The following is a 24,310-nucleotide window of genomic DNA, read 5'->3' as shown; positions in this document are numbered from 1 at the left end:
TGGGAGATAATTATAGAACCTACCTCCAGAGCTGTTGCAAGGATGAGATGAGGTAAAGCGGGTGTCCTAATTACTATTGCTACGAAACAAATTACTGCTAAATTTCACATGGACCGGCTGCGAAGCCCTGTGCTCTGAGCTGTGCCATCAGCTGTGTGTGAGACTAAATCCAGGACAGCCAGAGCTCTAGCACTTAGCTTCCGACACCTCCACAGCCCACTCAAGGGGGAGGAGGTACAGGCAGCCTTGGTCCTTCCATGGGGAGCTCAGTGCGCCAGATTTCATCCACTTGCAACCTGCTAGCCCTCAGGAATGCTCCCTCAGTGCTACTTATGGTGGAAAGACCAGGCATCGGTTGCTGTCACTATGCATGAGGTGAAGCAGGAAGTCCCAGGGAAACACTTTGGTTTAGTTCAGGATTTGTGGGTCGGGAATTTGGGAAGGATGCTTCTGGGCAGTTGTTGCTCGCTGTCTGGTGTTGGTGGGGACGGCAGGTATCTGAAGGCCAGCCAGACAAGGCTGGACGTCCAAGATGGCACACCCCATGACCCGCAATCGACTCTGGCTTTTGGCTGGGAGCCCATCTGGGTTGTCCACTGGAGCGTGTGCATGTGACCTGTCCAGCATGGTGCACTCAGGGGAATCAGACTCCCTCCGTGGTGTCAGGCTGCCCCTGGAGAACCACAGGGCCTTTGCTCACTAGACCTTGGGAAGCTGTAGTGTCTTTTCTGCTGCGTTCTGTTGGTTGAACGGGACTCACTGAGGCGGGCCCAGATTCCAGGAGGAGGGGCAGGGATCCTTCCTCTAGATAGAAGGAGGGTCAAAGAGTGTGCCCACATGTTTTAACACTGCCCCAGGGTGCCCAGGAGTGCCTGGCACGGTCCCTGGCCTGGAGTGACCCTGGATCATGTTGGGTGCTGAGATGGGATCCTTCCCCTCGTGAAGCCAGAGGCCAGGTTGACTGCCAGTTAAGGCGCAGAGGCTTGGCTGTGAGCTTTGTTTCTTTTGGATGGAGAGAATCCCCCCTCCGCCCCGCCAGGCCGCCACTGGTCTTTTTGGAATGACAAACCCCAGAATCTGAACAAACAGCAGCAAAGTGCTTCCTTGGGCACTTCTTGCTTTAATGCACACAGAGTGGCCGTGAGCAATGCCTGGTCTCTGGGGCATACACAGCATTTACTGAGTATTATTGGGAGGCTAGCAGAGAGCAGCAGTGGTGGCTTCAGAGCTCTTCGTGGGAGAATTGCAGTTGCCTCTCCTTCCTCACTTTTTTACTGGACTGCCGATACCTTGGCAGGAAGTCATCTCCAGAGCTGGGGTACTTGGAGTCTCTGTTTGGCTGGCCTGGATTTTGAGCCCCTCAACCAGAGAGCAGATAGAAAAGCTTAGAACCCAGGATGTCCCAGGTAGAGCCAATAGGTTGGTTTTGTCAGCCCCAGGCCGTGGATGTCTCTGCCCACCCACGTGAGAAACCCACCATTGTTGCCCACCTCTGCAGTGCATGTCACCTCCTCCTCTTCTACCTTTAGGGCGGGGCTTCTTAATCAGAATCTAAGATCCCGTTGGAAAATCTGATTAAAGCAAGGAACGCTGAAAAACTCAAAATATATAAATAGAAAAAAATGTCAAAGAATTTCAAGGGATTCATGGGGTCCGGGACCCTTCAAAGGTTAAAATCCTTCTATTGGAGCCGTCCCTCCTTTTCCAGCCCTTCGTTCCTGATTTCAAATGAACGTTCAGCTCCCTAACCTCAGATGGCCTTTTTCAAATGAAAGGCTCAGCGCTCTCGTATTGTCATGCTTGTGGTTAAAGGTGATGGGGAAGTCCAATTAATGAGGCGTGATTTCCAAGACAGTGTTCTGGAGATGGCGTTAAATCCCCACTTCTTGCTGTACTAGACACGTGGCTTCTCTCAGGAAATTGTGAAGTTATGTAAAACAAGAGGGGGTTTATGTTTGGGAGGCCAAGCCAGCCTAACTTGTGAATGGAGGTTTGTCCCAAGGGGTCCCATCCTGAGTCCTGGTTGTCCATCATGTCTACCATCGTTTACCGGTTTCCCATTCATCTGCAACATTGTACCCACCCCTGCCCTCCCTAGCCCCTGCCCCAGCGAACCTTCTCTTCAGGGATAGTGTCTAAGGGCAAACCACATGGAAGCAGTGCTTCTCAAACTTTGGTAGACATCACATTAGCTGGCGGTGGGGAGGCTCGTGAAAAAAGCAGATTTCTGGGTCTCACCTCAGAGGTTCTGAATCAGTGGCTCTAGGGAAGGGGTCCGAAACTGCCCTTTAACAAGTTATCTCATGGAAGGGTCCCCTGGTCACACCTGGATAATTTGTTTTGGCCCTACAGAATGAGAAAAGACATGCAGGTAATGTGTGATCTTATTTTCTGGAAATAGAGCTCTTGTGCTGGGCTGTTTTATAAAAAAGAACCCTTTTCTGTACTTGGTGGTCAACTTTGGCTGAACATTAGGAGTTCCTGGAGTGTGTCCCAGTGTTTCATTGTGAAGAATGTAAGACATATAGAAAACATGGAAGAATTGTATGGTGACCACCCATATGCCCACTGATTAGGGTCTGCAATTAACGTTTTGCTATATGTTTGCTCCGTCACACATCCATCCACCAATCTGTCCATCTGTCCATCCATCCATACACCTACCAATCTATCCATTTATCTATCCATCTATCAATTCATACATACATTTATTCTTCCACCAATCTATCCATTCACCAATCCATCCATCCATCCATCCATCCATATTATTTTTTTTTGGATGCATTTCAAACTCAGTTGCAGACATGAGTACCTTCCATCCTTGTATACTTCCGCATGCATACCATTAACTAGGATTCAGTTTTTGTTCGTGATTCTCTATTTCAGGTAAAATTGACATACTGTGAAATGCACAACTAAGGGCGCCATTCACTTCCTGACAAATGCCCATACCCGTGAAACCCAAGCCCGTATCATGATATAGAGCATTCCTTCACCCCAGAAAGTTCCCTCACGCCCCTTCCCAGTTAATTCCTCCTCCACTTCCCCACCAGAAACAGTCAATATTCTGATTTTTTTAAACTGTAGGTTAGGTTTTTCTGTTATACAATTTTATATAAAAGGAATCATACAGTGTTTACCCTTTTGCTTAAGGCTTTTTCCTCCTGGGTAGCTTTAAAAACTCCCAATGTCCAGGCTGCACCGCAGAACAACGGCATCAGTATTTACATTCCACAGGTGACTGCAGGATGCAGCCGAGTTTGAAACTCACTCCTCTGGAGAGATTTCCCTATCTCTACCCATCCCCACCTTAAGCCCTGTCTCTCAACTATCCCATCATAGTGGTTAATGTTCTCACATTAGGAATTTGTTTTCCTAGAGACCCATCCTCCCATAGGTGTTTTTTGGTTGGTTGGTCTTTTTTTAAGGGGGAGAGGCAGACTTTTATATTAGTCCACAGAACATTTAGTATTCCTGCAGAAGTGGCTGCTTTGGGGTGACTTTGTCAAGGTCATCATTTCACTGACGGTCATTCTGCATATGACCAAGGAGCCCCCGTGCTTCCTTTCAGAACACAGGAGGCCTTAACACAACCCCTTGAGTACAGGAAGCAGTTTCAGAAAGGTCCCTGTCCCAGGTTAGTCCCGGTCCCTCTGCACTCTGGCTTCCAGAAGGACCGAGGCCCAGCCTCAGAAGGCATCCCTCTACCTTCTCATCCTCCCTCCAAAATCATTAAAACAAAATAAAGCAAAACAAAACTAAAACTAAAATCAGTAAAGTATTGAGCTCTTCAATTTAGTACTAGATACCTGGGAATACTAATTGATGTACTATTACTAAGAGCCCGCCACAGGTTTAGTTTGCTTTGATCTTTCATGACTATAGCTTCACATCCAGCTTTTACCTTGGGGCTCACAACTCAACTGTGACGGGGGCCTTGTTATCCCCATCTGCAAAGGGAGAAACTGAGGCAGAGGGAGATATCCTGAATCATCCACATAACTGGTCCAGGACTTTTCTCTTTTTTTTAAATTAATTAATTAATTAATTTATTTTTGGCTGCGTTGGGTCTTCATTGCTGCGCGCCGGCTCTCTCTAGGCGCACAGGCTTCAGTAGTTGTGGTTCGCAGGCTCTAAAGCGCAGGCTCAATAGCTGTGGCACACGGGCCCAGCCGCTCCAGGGCATGTGGGATCTTCCCGGACCAGGGCTCGAACCTGTGTCCCCTGCATTGGCAGGCGGATTCTCAACCACTGCGCCACCAGAGAAGCCCCAGGACTTTTCTCTTGATTCTGGAGCTGCTTCTGTAGTGTTACTCAAAACCTTTTCGTGAATCTCAGACCCTTTCAGAGTAACCGATGCAAGTATGGACCTCTCCCTAGAAAAACTGACAAGCTCTACTCATCTGATATTAGGGGTTGATTCATAGATCAGTTGAAGCCCTTGCAAGGTAAGAACTTCTGCTTCAAAACATAATTGTGTGGTTTATAAGCTCGTGTTTATTGAGCAGTGTGTCCCAGATATATGCTAAGTCTTTCCAAACATTGTATCATTTGACCATCCTGAGAGGCGGTGAATCTGATATTCCCATTTTACAGACAAGAGACTGAGGCTCAGAGAAAGGAAGAACTTAGCCATCCCCACAGTGGCCAAGTTGGTGGCTGGGTACCAAAGGAAGGCACATCCACACAACCTGACTTCAGAGCTGCAACTTGAAATGACCACCCTGGTATGAACTTATATAGAGATTTAAGAGGTTGCCAACCAAAGTTGTCATAAATGGTGGGTGCTCATGGCTAGAGAGGGCAGTGTCTTTGAGTTTCTTTTTTCTTTTTTTTTTTGGCGTGGCATGCGGCATGCAGGATCTTAGTGCCCCCTGCAGTGGAAGCTCAGGGTCTTAACCACTGGACCGCCAGGGAAGTCCCAGTCTTTGAGTTTCTTGCTGTCCCTTACATCAGACAGCCCTGGTTGAATCAATGGTGGGAAATTCACATTACTTCTTTGTATCCCCTTGGCCTCGCCAGCGAGATGGAACAGCCAGCGTTCACCGTGCTTTTCTCCAGCTCACTGGTGTGGTGAGATCTGAGTCATAAAACGGTCGAGAAGCACTTTGTAGACAAGGAGGAGGGAGCGATTCATTATTTGCAGAGCAAAAACCCACTTGGGGGTGAGCTGCCTCCTGTCCCTTGAGTGTCCACACATGTTAGATCAGAATCGCTTCCCCAAGCGTATCAGAAAGTTAATAAACCGGGAAGGCTCTCATGGGATTTTGGGCCCCCCCCCTTTTCATTTTAATAGCAGATTGAAGTGCTAGTGAGAGGAGGAATTTGCTCTTGGAGAACAGAGATCTTACAGTCCCCAGCCTTGCCCCAGTGCGCGGCTTTAGTCGTTTGAGAAAGGCTGCCAGAAACTGAGTAAGCCTCGCCAGGGGAAAACAACAACCGAAACCTCCCAGCACCCCAGAACCTCTGCCACCTGCTCCCGTGAAAAGGCCAATTCAGTCGGCTGCAGTGGAAAACATTCTCGGGGCCGTTCGTTAGCAGGCTGCTACGCCGTTTGGCCGTGGATTTCAATATTCCCTTGTAACGTTTTACAACCCAGACCCGGCGACAATGGTGTCATTCATTGCATCCGCTCACGTGGAACAGAATGTGAGAGGGAGGCGGAGCTGGGGAGAAGCTGGTCTGCAGCCCTGACACCCAGGGCGAGCTGAGGTACTCAGGACCCTGGTTGGTGTCCAGACTGGGCAGAGCGTGTCTGTGTCTGTAGGAGACAGCGGAGAGCGGTGGGATTTGACATTTGGTAAAGCAGGATTGATTGACAGTTTGACCGGTAAAGGTTGATGGTGCCTGGTGTAGCCAATATCTAACTCTGGCATCATAGAGGAGGATGCTGTATGTAACAGAATGGTTGTGACATCCCAGCAACGATGGGAAGGCAACAATTCCCTATTATCAAGTATAAGTTGGCAAGAGCTTTGGAATAGCCCTGACCTGGAGTGCAGCTCAGCTTTACCTCTTCTTAGCTGGGTGATCCGGGGCAAGTTGCTTAACCTTTCTGAGCCTCATTTTCTCTATCTCTAAAGTAAATCTAATCATACTGATGAAATGGGATTCTTGCCAGGATCAGATGAGGGAAAGCGTGTAAGTCAACCAGTACAGTAGCTGGGACATTAGGACGCACAGAGAACAACGTGGATGAAGAAGAGGAAGATGAGGATGAGGATGGTGGAAAAACAGTCCCCAGTTGCTGCCCTCTTCCCAGACACACGAGGGCTTTTCAACTTTCACTTTAATTCTCTGGTGTCCTGGATTCTTCAATGATGCTCTCAAACTGTGGAGGAAAATAGTCTATCTTCTCATCATAGGGACTTTAGAGGCTTTTGCTGTGTTGCTACTGACTGAGTTCCTTTGATTGGTCCATTGATGAGCCCAGGGAAAACAATCCCGGGAATTCCCTGGCGGTCCAGTGGTTAGGACTCGGCGCTTTCAGTGCCAAGGGCATGGGTTCTATTCCTGGTCAGGGAATTGAGATCCGAAAGCACTGTGGCCAAAAAAAAAAAAAAAAAGATGCCAATGTTGTTTGTTGGTACCATTTTCTTCTCTTTGCCTCTGTAACCCCATCCTGATTGAGAAGTCACTCTACTCTTCCATGCCTCAATTTTGACACCTGTCAGATGGATTTGGGGATGTTGCATTTCAGGCATCAAGAAAGATGTGCGTGATTGATGGTGGGAATGATGTTTCAAGTTCTTCAGAGAGGAACAAACTGAGAGGGACAAGTGGTTATTGGGATAATATGCCTTTCCCACTTCTGTGAGTGTTAGTAATCAAAAGCAGAATTTGGCCTTTCTAGAGAGTAATTTTGCAATTTGGCAGTGCTGGAAGGGAGAATTCCACGGAGTCCATTGATACATTCTCTTGTAAATTCCCTCAGCCAACATTTTTTAAGAGTTATTTTCTTTAATTAAAAAAATAACGGTCCCCATTAAGAATATCAAACTAAAAGAGATTCCCCCCTTCCTGTTGGATCTCTGACAGTCCAGTACTTGAACTAAGCAAGACCTAAATAGAATTGCCAGTGAGATTTGACAACTTTTATGTTTTTTTATTATTATAATATTTCTTCCTCTTCTTTTTTTTTTTTTCCATTACGTAGCTTCAGCAGCCAAGGGAGAACTATAAAGCTAATTTCATTCCTTTCAGCCTCCTGGCCCCAGAAGGAGAGTCTGAGCAGTGGAGCTACTCAGGATGGCTCCAGCTTTAGTTCTGAGATGACACAGGCCACGGGAAAGCTGGGCTAGGAGACCCCTGGGTGTCGTGAGGGTGTCTGTAGCCTCATGGAAACTTGGCAGACACTCCATTGTCCCCTGCCTGGTTACTCTGACGTACTTTCAGATGACAAAGGCAGGGGCCCAGGGTGGAGATGGTCATCCCCCTGAGGGATGGGAGAAGTGAGAGAGGAGTCTTGGGCCCCAAACACCCGCACCCCCAAAAGCATATTATGTTTTAAAATTGAAAGAAGTCAGTAGGAGATTGGCTAGAAGTAATTCGGGGACAGTTGGGTTAGAAATCTGGTGGTGTCTCTTTGTAGCTCTGTGATCCTGGGCAAGTTATTTAATCTGCCTGGGCCTCGGTTTTCTAATCTGTAAAATGGGGACTAAAGCAGTACCCACTTCATAGGGTCATGGAGAGGACGAAGTGGGCGGATGCAGCATTCTTCAAAATGTGCTAGGTGTAATGCTCTTTGAATGTAAGATAATTTCAGGTGTACCTTTTGATTTTAATAGGTATTTCCTTTAAATTGCATTAGAATAACTATAACTAGTACCACAAACCCCTAATTTCATGGATATTACTACTCAGAGTGAGGCAAAACATATTTAGATAAAGAATTCATTTTAAAAATGGAATAAGTTAAAGAACAGTTGGTTCATGGCAAAAATCACAGCTAAGTTCGGGATCTCCTGATACATATTTCTTCTAGAGAGGCGTTCTTACTCTGTTTAAGGCCATGGGCCTCTCTGGCAGTCTGGTGAAGCTTAGGGATCACTTCATAGAATAATCTGATTAAACGTGTAAAATAAGATGCATCGATTGCCAAGGAAGCCAGTTATATTAAAACATAGTTGTCAAAATCTTTTCTAAATGGTGATATAGTAGTATGCGCACTTTATGAACGTCTTAAGTAACAGGATCTAGTGGCAGGTCAAAAACGACTGTATTTTTGTAGTCATCATGAGCATAAATGGTGTCTGGAGACACATACAGCTGCAACGGGATGTGAAGCTATTTTGTTTCTGTTGATGACAGTCGCTAGGGCTGCTAACTGAACTGTGGCTTGTTGCCGACACCCAAACAGAAAGAAATACTAAATTCCAATTCAAGATTAGTGAAAACAAAGACATCATTTTGAAAATCTAAGTTTACACCCCTAAGTTTTTCCCCAAAGTTAAGATCTCCAAGTTAAGGAGACAGGCTTATGGCACTGCTCCCTCCCGAGAAATTTTATGGGCTGAAAGCACGAGTCATTTTGTAACGGCAGTCACGATAGTTTCTACTATGTGCCAGACATTTTCTAGAGTGTACTGTTGGGTAATTTCAACAATCTTGAGAGGTAACTGATGCTCAGAGAGATTGTGTCTTGTCCAAGATCACACAGCTGTTAGATGGTACGTCTGGTATAGAACATATATTTTCCTGAATCTAACACCTTTATTCTTCCCACTATACCCTGATGCTTAGATACTCAAGTAAAAATCACAGCCCAGTGGGTTATCAGGGAAGGGACGGTGTCCGGGGGACTCAGGGCTGACTGCTGTGGTTTCTCCAAACTATCTCTGTATTTCTCCCATTTTGCAGATGAGGAAACTGAGGCTTAGCTAGGTCACCTGCCAACTCTATGACCTTTAGCTGAGCTCTGTGCTACAGACTTGGTGGATTGGAGAACCCATTTCTGTGGGTTGCGTGAAGAAGGGACATTTCCTGAGGGGTATCGCTAGCAGCTTTGCTGGATCCACAGATGACCGGAGATCGGATTCAAATACTGCTCTGCCCCTCTCATTTCTAGGGACCCGTCTTGGGGGAAATGCGGGGGAAACTTGGAGTATCTTCAACTTCATTTTCATTTTGCTTTCCAGCCAAGCAGGTCCTCCCCTGGGAATTTCAGCTCTGTTTCCATTGCGTTTTGCCAGGCGCGGTGGTGCGGTGGGTAGGGATGGGGGGAGGATGGATGGAGAGCCTGGAGGGTCACACGTCACTCCGGGAGGCTGTACGCGCTTCCTTTATTTGTGTATTCCTCCTAAACTAGTCCTCCCTCTCCACTATAATAATTATTATTATATTAATAATTCATATAATAATTCTGTTAATAACTGGTAATAGTAATTATTGTTTTCAACATGGAAGTATTCATCTAAACTTCGTAAGCGCTCACTGTAAAAAGAGCCAAGCCGTGCAGACGTGCAGAAAGTAATAAGTTGATCTAAAAGGTCTCCCGTAACCCCAACTTCTGGAGGGAACCTCTGGGATTCATTTCATAATCTAGACCATGTTGTTTCCTCCTTCTTTAACTTAATTCAGCTCACACAGATTTCTGAATTTGTGCATATCCAGACTTCTCATCCTTTTCAAGGCTGCATAATATTCCATCGTTTAGCTCTATCAAAGTTGACGCTACCATTAATGAGGACATTTAGGTTATTTCTGTTTTTTTCCCTTGTTACAGACAGTGCTGCAGAGAAAATCCTTATACTTACGTCTTTGGGTACTGACCTGATGGCTTCTTGGGAAAATCCTTCGTAATGGGATTGCTCGCTCCATGTTACTGTATATTATTATTATTTTTTTTATTATTATTATTGTTTTGGCCATGCCTTGTGGCAAACGGGATCTTAGTTTCTTGACCAGGGATGGAACCCATGCCCCCTGCATTGGGAGCGTGGAGTTTTAACCACTGGACCACCAGGGAAGTCACTGTATATTTTTAAAAATGGATGCTCTCGGGAATTCCCTGGTGGTCCAGTGGTTAGGACTCGGGGAATTTCACCACCGTGGTCCCAGGTTCAATGCCTGGTCGGGGAACTAAGATCCTGCAAGCCATGTGGCGTGGCCAAAAAAAAAAGGGTGATATCGTATTGCCTTCCAGAAAAGATGGGCAAATCACCCTTCCATCAGCCTACACACTGTACTAGTTACTCTCCTGAACAAGATTTCCTTTCCCCATCCCAAACGTTGGCAGCCCCCTCCTCTTTGTGCATGTGGGAATATTATGGGTCGGGCTGTTCTCTTCTTATCCCCCCCGGATGTTTCTCTCAATTCTCCCTGTTATCTTTGAGCTGTCCCTCCTCTCAGCTCCTTTGCAAACTCTCACTCTGATCCCTCCCCCACCCACCTGGCTTCCTTTGGGACTCTTGTGATGCTCAGCACCACTTTCTTCCTTTCCAGGAGAGGTTTCTGTTGAATTTCCCAAACTCTTAGGAGGAAAAAAATGGTCTGAAAGCTGAAGGGAAGGGAGTGTGGAGGACGGATCATAAGAGTGTGAGGGACCAGATTTTGAGCACTTTGGAGGAGGCTCTACCTATGGCGTCATAAGCTGAGGCTCAGAAAGGTTGTGGTCCAGAAGTCTGTAAGTGGTGGAGATGGGACCTGACTTTGCATCTGCCTGGTCTTAGTTTCCATGCTCTTTTCTCTATCTCCTTTGTCCTCCTTTTTCTTCTCCTTTTCCTTCCCTCTCTCTCTCTCTCCCTCTACTCTGCCTCCAAAACTGTGACAGTCCTGCTGATGGCTACCATTTGTTGTGCCAAACACCGTTTTAAGCCTTTCATGTGTATTAACTAATTTCCTCTCTCAATAACCCTTTGAACCTAGAGGGTTTTATTATCCCTTTTTTACAGATGGGAAAACCAAGGCACGGAGAAGTTAAGTGTTACGTCATTGGCGACAAGTACAGCAACTCAAAAGGAAAGTCTAAGGCACAAGGAGCAAACTATTCAGATTAGGATAACCTAGGTTCTTACATGACTACCCCAGGTGGTCAGCTACCATTCTTTACTAATGTTGGGCAAAGGCCACAGCCCCATGTTAAAGATGGAGACCCAGAAGTTAAGTCTCAGTGAGCTCTCAGCTCTTTAGCTTTTGAATTAGGGAATTCAAAGATGTCTAGAATAGGTTGAAATATTTCAACTGCCATGTGTGCTATTGATTGTTGAGAGGGGTTCTCAACTGGGGGTGCTCATTTACCTTTCTGCATATGTATAGAACTATTCATAAATCTACTTGCCTAATGTATAAGACATGAAAAGGTGGTGACTAAATATATACGTATAGGATAGGATGCATTGGATGCACTTGAGTATAACTGGATCTATTCATTCATCAAAGATCCCTTTGTTTCTTATTCTGTGAGTTTTCTGGTAGAGTCTTTGACCCTGTGGTTCAGCCAGTGGAAGGATCTCTATCAGGCCACTGACCAGTGTTACTTCGCATCTTCTCTCTTTCAGTAAAGAATATCCCGTGGTTCCCAGGAGCACAGTGAGACAGAAAGTGGCCTCCAGCCACAGTCCTTTCAGCAGTGAGCCTCGAGCTCTCTCCGCCTCGTCCAACTTGGGGTCCCAGTACCAGTGTGAGAATGGTGTGTCTGGCCCCTCCCAGGACCTCCTGCCCCCACCCAACCCGTACCCGCTGCCCCAGGAGCACGGCCAAATTTACCACTGCACCAAGAGGAAAGGTGAGTTTGACAGCCCTGCCCTCCTGGCCACTGTCTGTACTTCTTCCTTCTTTTCCTTGAAAAAAAAAGTACACATAACTACATGTATTTATTTTTAAAATGTAAGCAATACAAAACTACATGGAGATTGTAAGAAATTCAAACCATTCAAGTAAAGCTAAAGATTCCTTTGACACGTCCCCCCCCTTCCTTGGGGAAAACTTATTTGAAATGTTCAGACCCATTTATTTATTTACACTTGCACACACCCACAAATACAAAGAGTTTTGCTTTTAGTTTTAACAGTTGATATCATACTGCATCTATTTTGCAATTTGCATTTTTTTAAACTTTAGAATGCATCGTAGGTATGTTTTCATGAACTTAGAGCGGCCTCATTCTTTTTAGCTGCTGAAGAGAAAGTATTGCCCCAAAAGGATAAAGCTGAGTTTATGTTGCCACTAGTGGTCAGGGAGTGTGCTTCCAGGGAACCTCCTTGGAATTGGATGTGCCCTTTAGTTCACGTGCAGGGTTTCTCCCAGGTGGATTTTGAGTTCTTCTTTCCTTTCCAGATCAAATCAATACCGAAAAAGGCAGGGAGGGAGAGAACAAAATCACAATAGATTTTTCTCTCCTGTGCATCCCTTCTTTAAATCTACTAGGCTGCTGTCTGAGACACAACCTCGTTTCCTTTGCCAAATGAGAAATGGATGATTTTTTCCTAAGGTATCTGAGTCCAGAGGGTAGGTTAAGGAAGGAAATTTCTGGTGGCAGTTTTTCAAGGCAGAATCAAAGGCGTTGATGCGGGCAGTGGGACCAGAGAAAGAGATTGGAGTCTCAACTCTGCCACCAGCTTCCTGCGTGACCTCAGGCAGGCGTCCTAGCCCTGCTGTGTGTCACTTTCTCACTTTGTAAATGATGCTAAGTTCCCTAGAGCAGTTGGTGCTTGGTAAGCTGGGTGACAGCTATGAAGGAATAAGTGGCAGGTATCCCTCCAGAAAGTGAGTCCTGGGAGGAAGTGAAGAGAAGGCTGCTCATCTAGGTGAAGGTTTGGGATAACAGACATAAGGGGAGGGGGCCATGTAGCCTCGTGCTTACGTCCGTGGTCTTCAGAGTCAGAAAAGCAAGATGAATCCTACCTTTGCCATTTTCAAATGTTTATGATTAGGGGCGAGTTACTTAGCAAACATCACTAAAAGTTACTCTAAACATCACTAAAAGTCATCTGTGGGTTCGGGCCCGTGATTGGACCTGTCTCATAGACTTGGTGTGAAGATGTCATGAAATCATGCTTGTCCTGTGTTCAGCACAGGGTTGACTTAATAAACCGGCCCTGTTTCGGTCCAGCAGGCCCACGGCTCCGTCTTTAGAGTGGCCTGTTGGACCTCACAGCCCTAGCAGCCAACACGACGCCTGTCAAAGCCCAGTGCCTGGTGCCTGGACCCTTTTTTGGGGCTGTGCTCGTGGCATGCGGGACCTTACTTCCCCAGCCAGGGGTCGAACCCGCACACCCTGCAGTGGAAGCACGGAGTCTTAACCACCGGACCGCCAGGGCAGTCCCCCATGGGCTTTCTTTAAAAAAACAAACAAACAAAACCCAACAACTCCCTAACCAGAACCGATGGAAAAGGATGCTTTGGCAGCTTTCTCTGGAACAGGGGTGACATGAGGAAAGGAACACGGTTTGGTGATTTGACATTTACCAAACTCACGTTTTGAAAGAGGGAAGGGCTATCATGCGTCCAAGCCTGGGGCTGGGGAGCTGACTTGGGTGAGACTGAGCTTTCCAGACTTACCTGAAGCCCATCCAAGCTCCTTGGATCTGGAAGTCCTGAGCAATATCACCCCATCAGGCCCCCTGGCCCAACTCCCAGCACGACCGCTGCCAGATGGGCTGGAGACCAGATGCCTGCAAACATGCCTCTTCAGGCACAAGCAGGGGTTAAGAATGTCCCATGAAACACAGGTCCCTGCACAGAGATTCTGTTTTATATTTTATTTAAGGGTGCCCTGCCTAGGTTCCAGACTACAGCCTTTTCAAGAACGTTATTAAGTAGGGACTCTTATTAACCCACTTTACAAACGGGGAAACTGAGGCCCACAGAGGGAAAATTGTGAGCTAATGGTTCTTGAAGGCAGCATTTGAACCCAAGCCTGGTCTGCAGACTCTGCCTGGGCCCTGAACCACCACCCTATCTGCCTCCATTACCTTTGCTTATGGGCTACGGTCTCCAAATTTCATCGTCCACCAGAGATCTGCTCTTGAGGCTGGGTCAGACATGCTGATTAAGAGCTCACCAGGTTTGAATTAAAGAGTTCTTTCGATTAAATTAATGCCAGACTAGCAGAAGAGGAGGAAGTTACAAAGAATCAGGGCGCTGTTTTGAGTTCAGTATTTACAGCAGCATCCTTGTAAATGCACTCCTGGAGGATGCAGGGTGCAGGCTTTGAATGCAAGCCTGATGAACCTCTTTGGGTGATGTGAGCACTTGGTTTGTGTGGGGTGTTGTGTGGGATCCTCGAGTGAACTTGGGATCAACTTGAGGTGGCCCCTGGGGAAGCTCGAGTCAGTGGCTGGTCCGTTGCAGTATGTTCCAGCAGCTGACACTTCCCAGCAGTGTGACCATGGGTCAGTTGCTTCAGCTTTCTCAACTACCTTTTCTGCAGAATGGGGATGACAGTAGCACCTACCCTGCAGGGTTGTTAGGAGATGAAATGAGATAATCCAGGTAGAGCACCTAAAACAGTGCCTGGTACCTGTTAAGTCCTCTATGGAACGTGAGCTAGCGCTGCCCTTGGGAAACTCACAGGGTTGCAGACAGCTCACACATTAAACGACTCACTATAGATTTGTTTGATGACAGTGGTGATCGAATGCTCGAATGCTATCACGGAGATACGGACAGTGTTAACAAAAAGCAAAGTGGGGTATCAATTGGACTAGGGTAGGGCGTCAGGGAAGAATTTCAGCTGAGGTCTGCGGAGAGTGGGAGTTGGATAGGAGATTGGGGAGTTGAGTGGGTGTCCAGGCGTTGAGAAGAGCATGCGTGCAGCCCCTCGGAAGATGGGGAGCCCGCTCCCACTGGGGCAGGGGACAGGAGGCCAGGGTGGCTGGAGCGCAGAGCAGGGGCAAGTGACGGGAGGGGAGGCTGCCGAGGAAGGCAGAGACTAGCACGACACCGGCCCTTGTGAGCCATTTTGGGGGGTTCGGATTTTAGCCTAACACCGATGGGCGGCCATTGGAGGGGTTTGAACCCCCGAGTGGCAAGATTCAGGTTGTGTTTTGAGGCGGTCACTTTGCTGTGATAGAACTGATGCCAGGGCCCCGTTCAGAGGCTGTTGCAGGCTCTGAGGTGTGAGATGACGGTGGCTCAGACCAGGGTGTGCGGAGAAGAGCTGGCAATGTCGGGAGAGTCAGGACCTCGTGACTGGTTGAAGATAACAAGGTGAAGAATTGCCCCCAGTTCACGGATGCGGGCACTGAGGCTCAGAGAGATTGAGAAACTTGCCCGGAGTCACCCAGCTAGTGAGCCGCTCCGCCCCAAATTCATACATACTGAGGTCTGTGCACTCGGGGTACAGGGCTCTTTTCACCTCTGCAGAAACCTCTGCCCTTCTCACCTCCGTCCACCCCCCAAAAGGGAGCTCCCAGGGACAGAGAACATTCCAGCCAAGCTCGGTCTGTCCTGCCTGCCTGCCTCGGAGACGACAAAAAGCAATTCATCATCAGCCTCCATTGTAAAGTGATAAGGAATCAGCCGAGGTTTCCTTCCAGTTTGGGACTCCCGTTAAGTGATAACTCCATGGGTGGCTTCCCCCGACCCCAGCCCCTGACTGCCCCACTATCTGACTTCCCCTCATTGTCTGTCTCCTTTCCAACCAGCCCAGGAGGCAGCCCCAGTGAAATGTCAAAGGGCCAGGCCGGCCAGAGGGCCCCTTGTGTTTGGACCCAGCTGTCTCCAAACTATCTCTCCCGATGGTTGGAGCCAAAAAAGCTGGGAAGGTCTTTTATCAATGCCACTCAATCAAATCCAGGACCCCAGGGCCTGGGAGAGCACTTGTCTATCTTTCTTTCCCCCTCCCACCCTGACTACCCTCCCCACAATTAGAAACCAAAGGCAACCCAAATAAAGATTTTAGCAAAGCCATTTTCTGCACTGGTATGGAGAGGGAATTGGATATAGTAAAGGGTTTTGCATCTTCTCAGTCTCCGTAGTTTGTAGAGCGATTCTACCTCCTTTTCTTCACTGGATCCTCACTGCAATCTTTGAGCCATGGGAGATGCCCTCCCATCCCCATTTTGCAGGGGGGAAAATAGAGGACTAGGAGCTTGGATTCCCAAGGTTATGTGGCTGGTGAGTGGCCAATCTGGGATGCGTTCATCAAGTAAATATTAACGGTACACTTACTCTGTACTGGGCACTGTGCTGTGTGCTGAAGACAAGGGGAGAGCAAGATGGAAAAGGTCTCTGATCCCAGGAAACTTGTATTCTCACTGGGGGAGACAGATAGTAAGCAAGTCAGTACATTTCATGGCTTCAGATAGTGGCTGAGATCTGAACTGGAGTCTTTTGATTCCCAATCTAAGATCTTCCCACAATACCATCCCAGTTCTTTTCACTTCAAAGTTAAGAGCTAACAGCGTGGGGACAAACACACACACAAATCCATCCAGCCATCTGTCCATCATCCATCCATAAGTGTCAAGGTTACCACCTTGTCATACTCTCTGAACACAGTGGGTTGCATGAAGGCTGAAAGGTTGGGGCCGTCTAACAGAAGGAGCACTGTTTGAGGAGTCCAAAGGCCTGAATTAGAGTCCTACTTCTGACTTGCTGAAGGTCACTCAGCTAAGGAGTGGCTGCTCACTGCCCTACCTCCAGGGTCTCTGTCTGTGAAGATTCCACCACGGTCTTTCATCTGAATGAACTCCATCAGCAAGGGAAATGACCCATTTGGGAATGGTGACAATATTTACTCAATGGCATCAGTGATTTGAAAGCAGCTCTGTGAGTTTTCTAGCCCTGGAATCCACCCAAACACCTTCAAGTATTGGATGACCTTCACAGAGCCATCTGTCCAATCTTCTACGAGGGAAAACAGAGTCAACCCGCATTACTTGGGCAGATAAGATTTGAATACTTACTTTAGGTACAAGGAAGATAGAAACTAGACTGCACTGTTATTATCTCAATTCCTACATGAAATTTAGGTATTAGCCCCACGTACAAACAAGAACTGAGACTGGAATTGTCCAGCGGTTCGCCCAAGGTCACGTAGCCAGTGAGTCAGAGACATAACTGTGCCCTAAGATCTGTGTCCTGGATTCATCATTAAAGTCACTTTATCCAGAATCGACAGCATCCGGAAACACGCAAGGCACCAGGGGTTTTCACACTGCTATGTGGTGATCAGTGGTCAGAATCAGGAAGAGGTTTACTATTGTCCAAGAGGCTTCTCTGGGTTCTGGACATTATATCAATATAATTGACCACCCTTATGCAACTTTCTGAAACCAAGCCGTGGACTCATCTGATTTGAGGACTTGACCCTTGACTACAGCCCATTCCCCAACCGTGGAAGAGGAACAGGACTCAGCTGGGACAGAAGTCTTTGCTGTTGATCAGCTATCAGGCTCCCAATAAAAAGATAGAAACCAAACCATCACGAAAATAAACACAGAGATTACATCCCAAGCATTTATCACGACCGACGTGAAATTTGGATCCTGGCTTTGGAATTTCTTTACAGTGTGATGCGGAGCAAGAGGCACTGGAGAATGCTCACGTCCTGTTTCCATCAATAAGCCAGCAATGAGTTTTTCTTAGGACTCTGCATCAGATCTTTGGGGTATTAAGGATTGGAATGTGTAATTTTACGATTTTCCAAAATGTGCTCTGGCCTTTTTCATATTATTCTTCCTTTTTTACTTGTAACCGGTCTGGAAGGGGATCAGAAACTCGGGAATGGTTAGTTTGCCTTGTGTTTTTTTTTTTTTTTCTCTTGCCAAGGGTACCCTGCAGCTGTACTTTCTATTATTGAAAAGGGGAACGCCCTGGTTAAATGGAAAACCCAAAGGTTATGATTCCAGCAACAATGGAAACATTCAGATTTATGGATCTTGGGGGGCGGGTGGAAGGAAGAATGGAGGGAAGGAATCAAGGGAGGAGGTGGCCAGGACAAAAAAAAGAAATAAGTCGAGAGAAGCAGTGTCTTTAAGACGCCCCCAAAACGCCCGGTTGAAAAGTGAAAAACTGTGGACATTTGCTCATCTGGATGTCTTCAAACATCTGGATGGTTGGCATCATGTAACTAGAACACCTGGAAGAGTGATGACTGCATTTTTCACTTTTTTTTTTGGACCAATGTTTGGGCATCCTATGGGTCCCAGATGTGTCCCAGAAAGAGTCTAGCTAAAAATGAGTTAGGTGGGTACAACCTTCGTGTAGGTATGTGTTATTTGGGGAGATTTTTGACTTACCTGGGGGTATCACTCGGAGAATGATGCGAGTAGAGGTGTTTGGTGGAACCCACACCTGTTGGTTTATAGCCCAGTGTGAAGCCATAGGGCTTCCTGTGGGGAGGATGACTGACTTGGAGCTTTACATCCAAGGACCACCTGCTCTTCACACAGTGTCAGCCTCCTGCCCTTACAGGTCCTGCCCCTGTGCGGGGGAGGATGGAGAGGGGCCGAGGATGGAGAGGGGTCAAGGGTGTGTGCCGAGCAGGACCGCAACTACCAGTTGACCAGCACCTGGCACTTGGTAGGGGCTCAGTCAGTATCCGTTGGATGACTTGAGTGAGTGGCGTTGCATAGTAGAAATCGAGAGAGCTTGGAGGCAAGGTGTGGTCGGCAAGGTGAAGCAGACCCAGCTTTGATTCCAGCCCCTGCTTCTTCCCAGCTGCATGGCCTTGAGCAAGTCACTTCTCTGAGCTTCAGTTTTTGCCTCTAAGAGATGAGAATGAGAGCAGCCACCTTGAGGAATGACTCTAGGAGATTAGAGTCAGGTCACTTAGTAGGTGCTCAATAAATCATAGCTCTTCTTTCTTCCCTTATTTAGTCCTGCGTCCTGCCCACATGCCATCAACCATCACAGTGGTGACAGTTGTGGGAGTGTCCCAGTGTTTCATTTTTCTTCATACTTGCCAAACTCAGGCATATTTCTTTTTTTTTTTTTTTTAAATAAATTTATTTATTTATTTATTTTAGGCTGCGTTGGGTCTTCATTGCTGCACGCGAGCTTTCTCTAGTTGCGGCGAGCGGGGGCTACTCTTCGTTGTGGTGTGCAGGCTGCTCATTGCGGTAGCTTCTCTTGTGGAGCACGGGCTCTAGGCACGTGGGCTTCAGTAGTTGTGGCGCAAGGGCTTCAGTAGTTGTGGCTCGCGGGCTCTAGAGCGCAGGCTCAGTAGTTGTGGTGCACGGGCTGAGTTGCTCTGCGGCACGTGGGATTTTCCCGGACTAGGGCTCGAACCCGTGTCCCCTGCATTGGCAGGCGGATTCTTAACCACTGTGCCACCAGGGAAGACCAGGCATATTTCTTAACGTTATTCATTAGAAAGAGGTCGGAAGTGAGGAAAGAAAAATCTCCAGTTTGGGGAGTAAAATTCCAGCCAAGGAATGAATCTGTGTGAGGTTTACATCTTGGTAGAAACTCCCAAGTATTGCTTCCCTTGAAGGAAACACCTGGAGGTGTGTTATTACAGACAAGGTCTGCCATGACACAGGTGGTGTTACCCTGGTAACAAGAGCTGCCCTTGGTGATGGATATCAGGAGATTTACATGCTCGATTTTATTCCTTAGCTGCCCAGTGAGGTAAGTATTGCTAACTCTGATTCAAAGGTGATAAAAATGAGTCCCAGAGATGGCAGATGCCTTGCTAGTGTCACACCGACATTAAGTAAAAGAGCCGGATTCAGACTCATGCATGTCTAAGTTTCTTAACCTGAGGTCTGCATCTTAGGGAGTCCTTGAGCCCCCTGAAGTTGTGTGCATCACTTTGGTCTATACATACAGTTCTCAAAACTTCGTGTTTCAGTTTATTTTTCTAGGAGAGAAAAGAGCCCAGCTCTTTTGTTAGTCCCCAGAGGGGTCAGTGACCCCAAAGTGGTTAAGGAAGACCCTCTTTCAGAGACAGAACTCTCTCTACTGCTCTCCACTAGGGATTAATTAGTGCTTACAGAAGGGAAGTGACTTGTTCAGCGATGAAACAGCGACACATTAATTGGTACCAACTCAACAGATCGTAACTGGGTCCTTGTTCACATAAGGCATCAGGAAAGGATTTGGGGATTCATTCGGGCTCCCATCCATTTATCCACTTGTCTATCCACCGTTCCATCCATTGCACAAGTATTTGCTGCGTGTCTTTCTGTCTAGCATGGCATGGAAGAACAGGAATTTTGTCACGAGATTCCTAGGATTCTAATCTTAGCTCCACTGTTTATCAGCCATATAAGACCTTGGGCACGTTTCTTGACCTCTGTGTGTCTCCTTTCATCTATAAAGTGAGGATACTGAGAGAACCCATCTCATGGGGTTGTTGAGAAGATTAAACGGGTGACCTCATGGAGAGTACTCAGAACAGTGCCAGGCAGAGTAAATGCTGTATGTGTTTTTACCGTTATTGTTGATGCTGTTGTTATTATTTTTGTTACTAGGTACGTCCCAGGTTCTGGGAATACAGTGATGGGTAATCCAGACCATGTCTTGCCTTCATGAAGTTCACATGCTGGGGAGGATGGAAGATAATAATAATAATTGTGATTTATTGAGTGTTCCCTTGTACCAAGCTCTGGACTAAGTATTTAATCTGTATTTTCCCATTTCATTGTCAACACTTCCCTTTCTAGAAGGTGCTGTTATGACCCTTTCCATTTTACAGATGAAGAAACTGAGCTCAATTTCCCCAGTTTACTAGAAACTATACAAAGCATCTTTTCTAATGATTGCATTAATGTTCTATTGAGGGAATATACTGAAAATTATTTAAAAAAAAAAAAAAAAAAGAGAGAAACTGAGCTTGGAAAGGTCAAACTGTTTGCTTAGAACTCCGTAGCCCAAAGTCTTAGCCGTGACAGTCCACCCCCTTTTTATCAGAATGGAGGTTGGAGCTAACCATCTTCCGGACTTAATTCTTCCGTCCTTGGGCCAAATGGCTGTCTCTGCCTTGAGCTATGGGGTGGCTGATCCTGGCCTCACGGGTGTCTGTCCTCCTGTCTCAGCAGATGAAGAATGTTCCACCACAGACCATCCCTATAAGAAGCCCTACATGGAGACGTCGCCCAGTGAAGAGGACCCCTTCTACCGCTCCGGCTACCCCCAGCAGCAGGGCCTGGGTGCCTCCTATAGGACAGAGTCAGCCCAGCGGCAGGCCTGCATGTATGCCAGCTCGGTGCCGCCCAGCGAGCCCGTGCCCAGCCTGGAGGACATTAGCTGCAACGCCTGGCCCAGCATGTCCTCATACAGCAGTTGCACGGTCACCACCGTGCAGCCCATGGACAGGCTACCCTATCAACACTTCTCTGCTCACTTCACCTCGGGGCCCCTGGTCCCCCGGCTGGCTGGCATGGCGAACCACGGCTCCCCGCAGCTCGGAGAGGGAATGTTCCAGCACCAGACCTCCATGGCCCACCAGCCTGTGGTCAGGCAGTGTGGGCCTCAGACTGGCCTCCAGTCCCCCGGCAGCCTTCAGGCGTCGGAGTTCCTGTACTCTCACGGCGTGCCAAGGACCCTGTCCCCGCATCAGTACCACTCGGCCGTGCACGGAGTCGGCATGGTTCCAGAGTGGAATGACAGCAGCTAAGGCGAGGCCTACTCCTTCACTGCCATTTCCAGAGGGAGGGGAGAGAGGGAGAGGGACAGTCGCAGGGAGAACCCCACGGACGAGATGTCTCATTTCACCCCATGTTCACGTCTGCACTTGAGAACCCCCCACCCTGCCCCAACACTGATGTAATCAGTCGCTTGAAACCACAATTCAAAAAATGTGACTTTGTTTTGTCTCAAAACTTAAAAAACCGACAAGAGGAGATGAGTCTCCGCCTCCCCCCCCACCACACTCATCAACCGGCCACATTCACACCACCTCCAGATGCCCTCCTTGATTTCTTTTCTTTTGGTCTCCAGAAAGACCTGCCTCCTGGAGTGTTTGATCCTCATGCGTAGTTAAGAGTCCTTCCCTGTCTTGGTGTTAATGTTGACGTTGTTATATAATAAATAATAATATATTTTTTTTCTTTCCATTTTCTTAACGGGACCCAGTCCCTTATTTTGGGGGAGGTCTGAGGCAAGTATGTTTCAAAATATGTATTTGTGGGGTTGCCCTCAAATACTCCTCCACCCCCAAACCTAAATCCGCAACCCTCCGCCTTGACTAAGAAATTACCTACCTCTGCCATGTGGTGTCTCCGATTTTGTCCTCCCTTCCCCATCCTCACGAAGTCCAGTTTCGCCTGCTACCAACCAGTGGAGTCAGGGTAACGCCAGACTCCATCTGGCATCCTATCTTACTCGGCCCTCCCTGTCTTCCCGGCTCCGTGTTTTTCCCGCCCGCTAAAACGTGGCCTATAGCTTCCCGACCGGAAAGCTTGCTTTGAAAAACTTAAAAAGCCCCGGTTTACATGCGGGCAGAACTGCGATAAGCAAGGCGCAAGCTCTGTGCTGACAAGAGTTGTGAAAAAGCCAAAAGAAATATTTGTCCTGATAAAAAAACAAAGCCAGCCCCTAGCTTCCAAACCTCCATCACTGACGACCCAATCTGGATACAAAGGCAAAAGCCACCGTCCTAAAGAAGCAGCCAGACATGCTTACTGAGGCGCCTTCTCCAGAGACATCACACCAGCACCAAATGCAGGCCAAAACTGTGGTTATTGAAAGCGGAAAACAGTATTAAAAAAAGTGTGTAAGTAAAATGTTATTGCAGGGTTCTTCAGATGTAATATTTCACTGGTACTATTTATTTATAAATAGGAGTTCTAATTAAGTAATAACCTGAAATGAAATCCAGCATGGGAGCTGGCCAAAAGCTTTTAATTTTATTGATACTCAAAACCAAGTTTGCTTTTTTTTTTTGTTTTTCCTTTCAAATGTGCTTTGCTTTCTTGATTAAAAAAGTTTTGTTTTGTTTTTAACTGACCCTAATAAAGAGAACAGGGTAATATGTGAGACTGCGTATGTTCAAGTACGTGAGGGCGTGTGTCTGTCATGTGAGTGTCTTTATGCGATTATGTCTTGTTATGTTGCTAAGGGGGGGGGTGAGAATTAAGTACTCGTTTCGTATATTTGTGTGCCAGTTAATGCCTAATAAATACCATGTGCTTACAAAAGTACAGGGACTTGAACACCCATTTTTTCTCCCCTGTTCTTTCGACGGACTGATTTGAGAGGAAATTTGGTGGAGGAAACTGCTTTCTCCGGTTGTTCTCAGGGGTATTTGGAATCCTGTACTTGAGTGTAATGGAGCTGAGTACGTTTACCCACTGGTTTAGGTCTCTGGAATGGAGATATTTGTTTTAACTGAATTTGGGTCGGCATCGGAAAGGAAAAATCATCAGGAATCCCAGCTGATCAAAAAATGGTATCGGCCATACTATACGTAACACCTAATCCTTGGTTTCCTGAAGGATCGCCTTCTTTGAGTTAATTTACTACAATCAAGGGTTTTGGAGGTCCCAATATAGGCAACTTTACAGACCTTCAATGGATATTTACTTAAAACCCACGAATTTAGGATGTGTGAGTTTGTCCTATCTAACACGTGTAGGGCAGAACAGAGCAGCAAATTGGTAAGTAAGTCGGTGCTGCAATTTTTTTCCTATTTTTATAATTTCAGCTCCCACACCTTTCAAATGATCTAGAACCATTGAATATGTCACATCCCCTTAAAACAGGAACAACTGGTTTGTTAATTCCAAATTGTTCACTTCATCAGGTCCCCCTGGACTTTTCCTAGGCAAAGAACTCCCAGGAAGTGTGAATTAATTATACAGAAATGACAATTCAGCTTCTTTCAAGTACAATGGAGAAACTAGGTCAATGGCCTTCCTGTCCTCACAGAGAATGAATGAGGAAAGTTTCACTGGATAAGTTCAACTATACTCTAAACAGATACATACTTTGATGGGTTAAAAAAAATCTTTGAAAAAATCACCTTCTAAACTAATTTACCAACTATACAAGATAGGCAGTCTTACTTTTTCTCAAGAGCATCGTAAGAATACAGAATTCACGTCCCCATCCCCAGCACTCAAACAATTGCCTCATAGGAAAAATCATTAAAAGCATGTCCACAGCAAGTTTCATAAATCAAAAAAGGGACACTGTCCTTCCATAACAGATGCAGGTTGACCTCTTTGTGTTCCAGACAGTGGTAATAAAGGAGCTTTTCAGGGAATTGGTAGGTTTAAGGATGTCATATCCAAAGATTCATGTGGTTTTTTCGTCGTTTAGATGTCAAAAGGCACAACACAAATTACTGTATTTCTATAATATGTTTAGTGGATGTTTGCTCTGGACTGGACATGTGATAATTACTGAGGACACAGTGATAGAGGTTGTGTCCTCCTGGAGCTTATGGTTTACTGAGAAAAACAGCCCTTAGGTAATC

General features: G+C 46.7%; 1 protein-coding gene across 1 annotated transcript in view; it reads left to right on the top strand.

The window, feature by feature from the left end:
* The window catches only part of TBX5 (T-box transcription factor 5), a 42,924-nt gene extending 21,416 nt beyond the window's left edge, over positions 1 to 21,508 (top strand). The window contains exons 7-8 of the mRNA XM_061169902.1: positions 11,499 to 11,725; positions 20,931 to 21,508. Of these exons, the coding sequence (XP_061025885.1) occupies positions 11,499 to 11,725; positions 20,931 to 21,508 (805 nt within the window). The remainder of the gene's footprint in view (positions 1 to 11,498; positions 11,726 to 20,930) is intronic.
* The last annotated feature ends 2,802 nt before the right edge of the window (positions 21,509 to 24,310 follow it).

The sequence above is a fragment of the Eubalaena glacialis genome, chromosome 15 (assembly GCF_028564815.1).
Source record: "Eubalaena glacialis isolate mEubGla1 chromosome 15, mEubGla1.1.hap2.+ XY, whole genome shotgun sequence".
NCBI classification, from domain to species: domain Eukaryota; kingdom Metazoa; phylum Chordata; class Mammalia; order Artiodactyla; family Balaenidae; genus Eubalaena; species Eubalaena glacialis.
Note: the sequence above shows the minus strand (reverse complement) of the source record. Positions and strands in the feature narration are given on the sequence as shown.